The sequence below is a fragment of the Panulirus ornatus genome, chromosome 11 (genome assembly GCF_036320965.1).
Source record: "Panulirus ornatus isolate Po-2019 chromosome 11, ASM3632096v1, whole genome shotgun sequence".
In the NCBI taxonomy this organism is placed as follows: domain Eukaryota; kingdom Metazoa; phylum Arthropoda; class Malacostraca; order Decapoda; family Palinuridae; genus Panulirus; species Panulirus ornatus.
The window spans coordinates 15,681,885-15,693,722 of NC_092234.1; the positions used below are offsets into that span (position 1 = coordinate 15,681,885).

The following is an 11,838-nucleotide window of genomic DNA, read 5'->3' on the forward strand; positions in this document are numbered from 1 at the left end:
TAGGTTGCCCTAACCAACAAAGATTATCTTTGTTTATACGTCATTACTTAACAGTGTAACGTTGAGACATGGTTATATTACACGGTTGTATTCCATCTTAAAGAAGGACGTCACATTCTGATGATGATGTACATATCATCCAATGTAAAAGTTCACCAAAAATCCAGTTTTGCATCACATGATGTGTCAAATGGTTTAAAGAGTGCAAATTCAGTTCAGAATGCTTGATTGAAATATGCAGTTGACCTACATCAATCCACTAACCTCATTACCTTTTATTCCCCACACAAAGTGTGATTTTATCATGACTCTGATGACATTACTAGTAGACACTGATTTCTTATCGTTTAGAGTAGTAGGTGAGTGATCATCCAGCATTGAGAGATACACATAAGTTATTGGAGGTAACCTTATAGTAAGTTAAGGAGCATTTGTACGTGTATGTGCAGATAGATATGAATTATTTATTTATTATACTTTGTTGCTGTCTCTCACGTTAGCGAGGTAGCGCAAGGAAACAGATGAAAGAATGGCCCAACCCACCCACATACACATGTATATACATAAACGTCCACACACACACATATACATACCTATACATTTCAGTGTTTACATATATATATATACATACACAGACATATACATATATACACATGTACATAATTCATACTTGCTGCCTTTATTCATTCACGTCGCCACCCCGCCACACATGAAATAATACCCCCCTACCCCCGCATGTGTGTGAGGTAACGCTAGGAAAAGACAACAAAGGCCACATTAGTTCACACTCAGTCTCTAGCTGTCATGTATAATGCACTGAAACCACAGCTCCCTTTCCATATCCAGGTCCCACAGAACTTTCCATGGTTTACCCCAGACTCTTTACATGCCCTGGTTCATTCCATCAACAGCACGTCAACCCCAGTATACCACATCATTCCAATTAACTCTATTCCATGCACTCCTTTTATCCTCCTGCATTTTCAGGCCCTGATCACTCAAAATCTTTTTCACTCCATCCTTCCACCTCCAATTTGGTCTCCCACTTCTTGTTCCCTCCAATTTGGGAGACCAAATTGGAGGTGGAAGGATGGAATGAAAAAAGATGTGGAGGGTATTGATTGAGAGGGTGATGGCATGTACAGAGCATCAGATTGGGGAAGAGCAGTGTGGTTTCCGAAGTGGTAGAGGATGTGTGGATCAGGTGTTTGCTTTGAAGAATGTATGTGAGAAATACTTAGAAAAGCAAATGGATTTGTATGGAGCATTTATGGATCTGGAATACGCATATGATAGAGTTGATAGAGATGCTCTGTGGAAGGTATGAAGAATATATGGTGTGGGAGGCAAGTTGTTAGAAGCAGTGAAAAGTTTTTATCGAGGATGTAAGGCATGTGTACGTGTAGGAAGAGAGGAAAGAGATTGGTTCTCAGTGAATGTAGGTTTGCGGCAGGGGTGTGTGATGTCTCCATGGTTGTTTAATTTGTATATGGATGGGGTTGTTAGGGAGGTGATTGCAAGAGTTTTGGAAAGAGGGGCAAGTATGCAGTCTGTTGGGAAGTGAGTCAGTTGTTGTTCGCTGATGATACAGCGCTGGTGGCTGATTCATGTGAGAAACTGCAGAAGCTGGTGACTGAGTTTGGTAAAGTGTGTGAAAGAAGAAAGTTGAGAGTAAATGTGAATAAGAGCAAGGTTATTAGGTATAGTAGGGTTGAGGGTCAAGTCACTTGGGAAGTAAGTTTGAATGGAGAAAAACTGGAGGAAGTGAAGTGATGTAGATGTCTGGGAGTGGATTTGGCAGCAGATGGAACCATGGAAGCGGAAGTGAATCAAAGGGTGGGGGAGGGGGTGAAAATTCTGGGAGCCTTGAAGAATGTGTGGAAGTCGAGAACATTATCTCGGAAAGCAAAAATGGGTATGTTTGAAGGAATAGTGGTTCCAACAATGTTGTATGGTTGCAAAGCATGGGCTATGGATAGAGCTGTGCGCAGGAGGGTGGATGTGTTGGAAATGAGATGTTTGAGGACAATATGTGGTGTGAGGTGGTTTGATTGAGTAAGTAATAATAGGGTAAGAGAATGTGTGGTAATAAAAAGAGTGTGGTTGAGAGAGCAGAAGAGGGTGTTTTGAAATGGTTTGGTCACATGGAGAGAATGAGTGAGGAAAGATTGACAGAGAGGATATATGTGTCAGTGTTGGAGGGAACGAGAAGTGGGAGACCAAATTGGAGGTGGAAAGATGTAGTGAAAAAGATTTTGATAGATCGGGGCCTGAACATGCAGGAGGGTGAAAAGCGTGCAAGGAATAGAGTGAATTGGATCGATGTGGTATACCGGGGTCGACGTGCTGTCAATGGATTGAACCATGGCATGTGAAGCGTCTTGGGTAAACCTTGGAAAGTTCTGTGGGGCCTGGATGTGGAAAGGGAGCTGTGGTTTCGGTGCATTATTACATGACAGCTAGAGACTGAGTGTGAACGAATGGGGCCTTTGTTGTCTTTTCCAAGCGCTACCTCGCACACATGAGGGGGGAGGGGGTTGTTATTTCATGTGTGGCGGGGTGGCGATGGGAATGAATAAAGGCAGACAGTATGAATTATGTACGTGTGTGTATATGTATATGTCTGTGTGTGTATAGATATGTATACGTTGAGATGTATAGGTATGTATATTTGCGTGTGTGGACGTGTATGTATATACATGTGTATGTGGGTGGGTTGGGCCATTCTTTCGTCTGTTTCCTTGCGCTACCTTGCTAATGCGGGAGACAGTGACAAAGTATAATAAATAAATGAATAAATATTGTATTATAGTATGGTATACTTAAGTGCTGTTTCTCACTCCAGCGAGGTAGCACAAGGAAACAGACAAAGAATGGCCCAGCCACTCACACACACACACACATATATATATATATATATATATATATATATATATATATATATATATATATATATATATATATATATATATATATATATATTCCCTGGGGACAGGGGAGAAAGAATACTTCCCACGTATTCCCTGCGTGTTTTTTTTTTTTTTCCAAAAGAAGGAACAGAGGGGGCCAGGTGAGGATATTCCAAAAAAGGCCCAGTCCTCTGTTCCTAACGCCACCTCGCTAACGCGGGAAATGGCGAATAGTTTAAAAGAAAAGAAAAGAATATATATATATATATATATATATATATATATATATATATATATATATATATATATATATATATATACATACATACACACACACATAAACGTCCATACATGCACAGACACATACTTATATACACATGTATATATCCATACTTGTATCCTTTATCCATTTCTGTCGCTACCTCACCACAGAGGAAATGGCCCCTCCCCCCGCCGCCGCCGTGAGGGAGCACCAGGAAAAGAACATAAAAAAGGCCACATTCAGTCACACTCAATCTCTGAAACCACAGCTCCCTTTCCACATCCAGGCCCCACAGACCTTTCCATGGTTTACCCCCAGACGCTTCACATGCCCTGGTTCAATCCATTGACAGCACATCGACCCCAGTATACCACATCATTCTACTTCACTCTATCCCTTGCACGCCTCTTACCTTCCTGTATTTTCAGGTCCCGATCGCTCAAAATCTTTTTCGCTCCATCCTTCCACCTCCAATTTGGTCTCCCGCTTCTCCTTATTCCCTCCACCTCTGAAACATATATCCTCTTTGTCAATCTTTCTTCACTCTTTCTCTCCTTATGTCCAAACCATTTCAACACCCCCCTGATGTTCACTTTGCAGGTGATGGCTGGGCCATTGTCAGGGCCCTTAGAGTGTTAATAGAAAATTTTAACTCCTAGAGGGGCTCCACCATCCTTAACTGGAAGACATTGTTTAGAAAATATGCACTGATAGCTACTGCTCTAAGATAAACAAACACATATACATTGCATCCAGGGCACTGAATGAAGCAGTAGATAGAATAATATGTCCTGATAGAAACAACAATTAGCAAAATTTATGGTCTGATGGATGAGATTTTCAGAAACATACATAGCTTGCAGGATCAGTGCTTATTAGCCAAAAGGGTGAATATAGCAAAAGCCAGAGGCACAAAGGTTGATGGACCAAAATTGATGTACTTATTGCAGGGTGGATGGCACCTAAATTAGAAAGATCAGTTAACCAGGAGCTCAGCAGATATAGATCTTCGATTATTTGTAGACTTGATGTTCTGGAGGTAGTGCCTCACGAGTGTAAAACTCCTTCCCAGTACAGTACAAATATGTTCTTTATAAACAAACACATACACAGACCTCTGTGGTGTAGTGGTTAGTGTTACTGATTGTCATGCATGCACTAGCCACCTGGAATCAAACACTCATAGGTTCGAATCTTTGTTTTGGCTGCTGGTCCAAAGTCCACCCATCTGTTCATCCACCCCAAAGGGCTGGTCAGTAAAATAGGTATCTGGTATAGGCTAAGGTTTGTGTGTGTTTGCTTACATACATAGGAGTAAAGATATGATATATATATACAAGGTTAAGAGACAGAGCAACACAGGTGAAAAACTTTTTTCCCGTGCCATGCATATGGTAATCACTCGCACACACACACACACGAGGAGTGACCTGATCTTAACCTTTTAAGTTTTTAAACCAGATTTATGATGTAGACAGTTAACAGTTCTTTGAAAAATGTAAGTATAAGACAACCAGGAGACATAGCATAAAATTAAGCAAGAAGGTTGTTAAGAAAGATAGAACATTATACTTTTATGGGAATAGAGTGGTGCATGAGCGGAGTAAAAATTACTTAAGACAGTTAAAGGACACACCATTCATAGATTTAAGAAGCTGTACCATTGTAGAGAATGCTCAAGAGATAGGGCCCCTCAAGAGTAAGACTTCAACTCTTTATAGTCTAAGTAGGTAAAGGTAAAAAAAATGTGAACAGAATGCTGAAATTTATTAAGTTGTATGATGCAGAATGTTCAAGAGATTGGGTCCCACAAGTGAAAAGCTTTTTCCCACACAGTCCAAATAGTACACTCAATGTAAAGCCTCTTAAGAGTTCTCAATTATTGTTTGGTAAGAGGACTAACAAAAATTCAATTTGCTTTTACCATAGATACTCTTCCATCATAAGATCTACATATGACTGGATCATTTTGTTTTTTCTAGAATGTGTTTTTATGTTGAACCACCTTCATGTTAATGATACATCATTCTGATTCTTTTATACTGCTTAGTGAAATCTTTGATCCTGTGTACCTATGCACGACCTAAGATTTGCAGTAATGTGTGTCAAGAACAAGTTAAGAATTTTACTTTTATGAAAGATGATTTAATGATTATGGTTTTTATCACTTGTAATTCCTAGGTTAGTATTGTGGGGCAGCAAATTGGAGAAACACTTCACCCATATCTCACAAGCAATGGGAATGAATTGCTCATTGTTCACATGGGCAAACGTACAGTGGAAGAAATGTTTTCGTCTGAGCATGCTCAGAACCGCTTCCTGACTTGGAGCTTACGTGTAGGAGGATGGTTCCTCATGTTCATCGGCCTGACTTGTGTTTCTAATATTGTTAATTCCCTTGGTGAGTACTTTTAAGTATAGAAGATGGTTATTCAGAAAAGGGAAACACATTTCTTAATATGGTAATTTTTACACTCGTCCACCACTTCCTGCTTTAGCGAGGCAGTTCCAGGAACAGACATAGAAATGGTCTCATTTGCTCACATCCACTCTCTGATTATCATGTGAAACCAGAGCCTTCTGTCCACAACCAGCCTCCAGAGGCCTTTCTGTGGTTCTCCCTGACCACTTCATTTGTCCAGGTTCAGCCATTGACAATACATTGTTCCCTGTATTCCACATTGCTCCAGTTTGCTCCATCCTTGTGCGCTTTATTTCCTCATGCATGCTCAGGCTCCAAGCCTTCAAAGCATCTTTCACTTCATCCTTCCAGACTTGGGCTTTTTCACAAACCAACTCATACTCATCAAAACTCAGAGGAATGTGGTGTCAAATAAATGGTTAAATCCACAAGCAGATACTTACTAAATCTCAGTATGATGGGAATGAATTGAAATATAAAGAGGCAGAATTATGCTTCTGCATATTGAAAAGCTTAAGAAAATGTCTTGCTGAGTTTTTATTGAAAGCAATAAGTGACTATAGTTTCTCTGGAGTCAGAATACTAGATTACATCCCAGCTATTTGAAAACTAACCCCATCATTATGCTGGAAAATTATATTTGTAGTACTTCCTTGATTTTGGTTGCATTCAGTTATAAATCTGTTAGTAACCTTACAGGCTTGCTTTCTGTGGTTTGGTGACAGATCCACAAAATAAAACCAAAGTACCATCAGATGCAAAGCAACAATGCTATTGTCTCCCATGTAGGACAAACCACTGTAAAATGTCAGATATTAGATTAAGACCATTTTGTAACTTTTCCTGTCTTCAATTTTCATAATTATTGAATGAACATCGTGTTTGTAGTTAGGTTGGAGACAACAACTGAAACATAAGAGTGAGGAGGTGTATCCATGATTGGTTGACTGTTCTGGATATGCACTAATCACTTATACTTAAGCTGCTCAAATCTAAGAAATGTTGCTCTGAAGATAAATAGAAAGGTTGTGATAGATTGATTTTACTAAGTGACAGTAAGATATTTGTAATGTTTTTATTGCTTTCTGAATTATAGGATCATATACAATTGTGCAAATGAATTTTATGTGATGAAATGACCCTTGCTTTTCTGATTTTATGATACAATGTGTTCTCTTGTTTCCTTTCCCAGTGGTGTGCTCGCCACTCATGAGGGATGTTGTTGCACTTGGCTTAGGGTCAGCAAAACTTACCTTAAGCATGTCCACATCTCTGATCATCATTGGTGGTGCTTGGGCTATCTACCGCCCAGGTCTTGCCCTTCTTGTTCTTATTGTGGCAGCACTTCCATTCATTCGAGCAGCTGCACAGCACAAGCCATCAGAAGGATCTTCCCGCAGGGCAAATGGTTATAGAGGCAGTCCCTGAGATTAACAGTAATATTTTCATCTTTGTTTTTATTGTTAAGATATGGCTTTCCATAGTATCTTACTGTATGTGTCGGCTGCTTCTGTAGCAATATGTACATATATTTGTAGGAGACACCACTTGATATTTGACATTTTTATATTCACAAAAAATTATAAGGTTATTATACATACTTATAGAAAATTTCATGCACACACAGGCATACTGCATACCTTACCTTACCTTGATTTCCTGCCCCAGTAGTCCCTATGTTCTCCTGAATTCCTGCAATGCTCAGGAAGCCAGCCATGTTCATTGGTTGGGACCACAGGTCATAAAGTGCAGTTATGTTGTGTGTATGTCTATCTAGGGAGAATATAAGGCAGTTGAACATTAAATGTTATGTGCCTTTATTGTGGTAGTTGCACCATGGGCATGAGGTGTCATGGCGTATGTTGAAGTGGTGTTTGTAGTGTTGTAGGGATGATGGATGTCCAGAGCATAGAGAACATGTAACTCATGTGTCTGGGGAGAGTGGTTTCACATGGATGTATAGCTGGTAGGATAGTGTTTAAGAGTGAATGAGGTGCTTGTTGATGTCTTTTGTTGGTATTGTGTTTGTTTGGGGAGCTTTGAGTATAGGTTACTGAAATATAAAGCACTTCATTTTCATAGATGATAGCCACTTCCTGTGTCATCAAGGTAATACCAAGAACAGATGAAGAAAGGCTGCATTCCCTCTCAGCCATCTGTCATATATAATGCACCAAAACCACACCTCCCTATCTACAGCCAGGTCCCACAGACCTTTCCATGGTTTATCCTGGCAACTTCACATACTGTGGCTCAGTCCACTGACTGAGCATCAGTCTCTCTATACCACAAACTTCCACTTCATTCTATTCTGTGCATACCTTTCACCTTCCTGTATGTTCTGGCCCTAATCACTGAAAATCTTTTTCTTTCCATCCTTCCATCTCCAGTTTAGTCTTTCCTTCTTGCCCTCTCCACTTTTTCAACCTCTCCTTACTCATTCTCTCAGTATGTTCAAAACCATTTCACCACACTTTCTTCATCTTTATCAGCCACTCTTTTTATTACCATACCTCTCTCTTACCCTTTTATTACTTACTCAATCAAATGACCTCACAGCATATATTGTTGAAAAGCATTTAATTTCCAACACATCCACCCTCCTCTGCACATCCTCATCTATAGCCCAAGCCTTGCATCCATACAGCATTGTTGGGACTGTTATTCCTTCAAACATACCCATTTTTGCCCTCCCAAACAACAACCTTTCTTTCTACACATTCAGTGCTCTCAGAACCTTCTCCCCTTACCCACCCTACGACTCACATCTGCTTCCATGGTTCCATTTGCTGTCATGTCCCCTTTCAGGTATCTGAAATACTTCACTTCCTCCAAATTTGCTCCATTCAAACTCACACCCCAAGTGTCCCTCCACCTTGCTAAACCTTGCCTTTATTTGCATTTACTCTCAACTCCCTCCTTTCACACACACACACTTCCATACTCAATCACCAACTTATGCAGTTTCTCTCTCAGATCTACTACCAGTGCTGTGTCAACAAAAAACTGACTCACTTCCAGGCCCCCTCAGCCCACATAGACTGCATACATGCCCTTCTCTTAAAGACTCTTGCATTTACCTCCCCTACCTGTCTATCCATAAACAGATTAAGCAGCCATGGTGATGTCACACGCCCCTACCGCACACCTTAAATTTGCCACCCTGTCATCGGATACACTCAACCATACTTTAAAATATTCACTCGATCTCTTGTAGAATATTCACTTCATCTCTTCATTTCATCACTACATGTTATCACCTTTCCTTTTGTTTTGCACACTATTAACCTCCCTCCAAAACATCTTATTCTTCCTGAAGTTGATTGATACTCATCCCAACTCTTATTTGCCCTCTTTTTCAATCCCTGCACTTTCCTTTTGACCTGCTGCTTTCCCTTATACATCTCCTAGTCATTTGCACCACTTCATTGTAAGTACTGCTCATATACTTCTCTTTCCTTTTTCATTGGCAACTTTACTTTGTCATTCTGTCACTCACAACTCTCTGACCTCCCACCTTACACATACTACATGCATCTGTCACATGTGCCAGCTCTCTTTCTCTAAGTACCTCATGTTCCTCACTTAATCTTCTAGCTGTGTTTACTTTCACCTTTTGCTATTTCACACTTTATCTGTCCAAGAAATACCAGACATACCCTCATGCATGTTCAGGCCCTGATTGCTCAAAATCTTTCTCACTCCATCCTTCCACCTCCAATTTGGTCTCCTGCTTCTTCTTGTTCCCTCCACCTCTGACACATATATCCTCTTTGTCAACTTTTCCTCACTCATTCTCTCTGTATGTCCAAACCATTTCAGCAACCCCTCTTCTACTCTCTCAACCTTTTCATTAATTACTAAAGCAAACCCCCTCACACCACATCTTGTCCTCAAACATTTCATTTCCAACACATACCTCCTTCTCTGTATAACTCTATTTATAGCCCATGCCTTGCAACCATATTATATTGTTGGAACTACTATTTCTTCAGCCACACCCATTTTTGCTCCCAGAACCTTCGCCCCCTCCCCCACCCTATGACTCACTTCCATGGTTCCATTTGCTTCTAAGTCCACTCCCAGATATCTAAAACACTTCACTCCCTCCATTTTTTCTCCATTTAAATTCACATCCCAGTTAATTTGTCCCTCACCCTTGATGAACCTAATGATTACCTTATACATATACGTACACATACAGTTGGTACTGGCTCCACCTGCAAGAGATTACTCCATGAGTGAAACTCCACCTTTGGCGAGTCTGTATGATTAGGGTTATGGTCTCATCAGAATTTCTCACTCCAGAGGAGTCTGCATTTCCCTGCTGCTGGAAGTGGTGCATCCTTTTGCTGGAGCAGCCTTTAGAAGAAGGTCCTGAGTAACACCAGGAACTCCTTCATAGAAATTGGTCCTAGGATAATTATCGATAAAGAAATACATAGATAAATGCATGATTGTACTGATTGAACTCTCTGGGAAATGGAGATGTATCAGAAACAGAGTAATCAACACTTTTTTGTACATTATCCATACTTGAACTTTAGGAGGTCTGATCAATCATTCTGGTTTTATCTTCATTCATTATCAAAGAGCTGTAATAATTATAAAAGACTCATTAGGAACCTAGTTGAATATGATATACAAATGTAAGAAACTAAGGATAATAACAGTAAACTACACATGAATAGACATCCTGCTCAAGATGAAATTAATGAGTACGCAATATTAGACAAGCTAGCAACCTAGCAACCTAAGACAATATTGATGAACACACAATATTGGACATGCTTATATAACCTAAGACAGAATTGACAAGTTATCCTGATGTAAACAGAAGTTGGAAAAATAGTTTGTGGAAGCTAAGAGATAAACATTAGATAATAATGCATTATGGCATTATATGACATAAAACTGAGGTACAAGTATAACCATACAGCTGTAAAATTAGATAAAAAAGGCTTTTGGGTAAGGATGTTTTTTGTGAACACTAAACCAAAACAGTGAACTAGTGAGAAGTCTAGGGTTTGAGGAGGGACTAACTTAACTGAGTAACAACAGATTGAAGCAGGGATATACACATAGATGGTGATTAAGTTCACATATTTAACATTTAGGGAAGGTAAGCATCCACTTAGCTTAGGTTTCTCCTATATATGTAAACGTTTAGAATTCTCAAGTCATGTACAAAATTTGTAGAGTCCAACATTTTTTTTTACCAGATTGTATGCATGGTTAAATTTCTCAGATTGCCCTCTGACTGGGGAGCTTATAGGTTTATTCAACCTCATCTTACTTCTTTGGGATCTTTTCATGTTTATAGATGCATATGGAACAGTTAAGTGGGGTCTTTCCAGCTTGTGCTACCCCACATTTGCATCATGTATATTGGTGCTTTATGGAAGAATGCATGGGCAGTGGAATCTTGTCTTTGTATTTGAACAGGTTCCCTGCAGTGTTAGAAGAATTGAATACTATCTCTAAATCAACAGCAGATTGATTAGCTCTGATAATCAGTAACATCTTTCTTTTAAGAGAAAAACTAACTGGTGCAATTTAAGGTAATTTCATATATTGAGTTTTTCAACACCTCACATTGCATCAGGTTACAGTTGCTCTACTAGTCTTCCAAGGTTGACCAAAGCCAAGTTTTCAGAGAGGGATGACATTAGAAGGAAGGAAAAGAGATTGTCCAGGGTGGTGAACTCAGCCCTGCCATTATCTTGAATTCTCTCTTGCAGACACATTTTCTTGCTTCCAAGCAAGAATACGAAGCTTTTTTCTTGGAACAACTTTTGCAGAATTTCTGATTGGCACTCTTAAAGTTTGCATAATATATGAGATTGCGTGGTTAGGTACTGGTAGACGAAAAAATATCACCATTAACAGATAGAGCAAGAATATCTCAACACAAGGACTGTGAGTGAAAGTTGCATCCCTCCATTCTTACTTCAGTGGGTTGCTAAGGTGGTAGATCACGTACTCAGACTTCTGGCAGACATACAATATCATGAAAATAAGCAAGTAATAGGAATCTTTTTGCAAAAAAATTGACTGAGTGTGAAAGCCTTATAGTAAATCATAATTGTCATTAATTCATATCAAGACTGTGTAATAGTTATTCAAGAGGTAATGGGGATTCAAGTTGATTTACAGAAATGTGAGATTTAAAATTTTCTCCTGAAGTATGACTTGAACAAAAAGTTCTTATACTAGTAAGTAAAAGTTTTTATCAAGGATGTAAG

At 39.5% G+C, this 11,838-nt stretch overlaps 1 protein-coding gene across 2 annotated transcripts in view; it reads left to right on the plus strand.

Annotated features, from left to right (window-relative positions):
• Positions 1–11,838, plus strand: part of Tmem43 (Transmembrane protein 43) — a 47,425-nt gene that overhangs the window by 18,679 nt on the left and 16,908 nt on the right. For both annotated transcript variants that reach the window (XM_071666662.1, XM_071666663.1), the window contains exons 7-8: positions 5,353–5,572; positions 6,786–7,029. In XM_071666662.1, coding sequence (XP_071522763.1) covers positions 5,353–5,572; positions 6,786–7,021 — 456 coding nt within the window. In that variant the 3' untranslated portion in view covers positions 7,022–7,029. The remainder of the gene's footprint in view (positions 1–5,352; positions 5,573–6,785; positions 7,030–11,838) is intronic.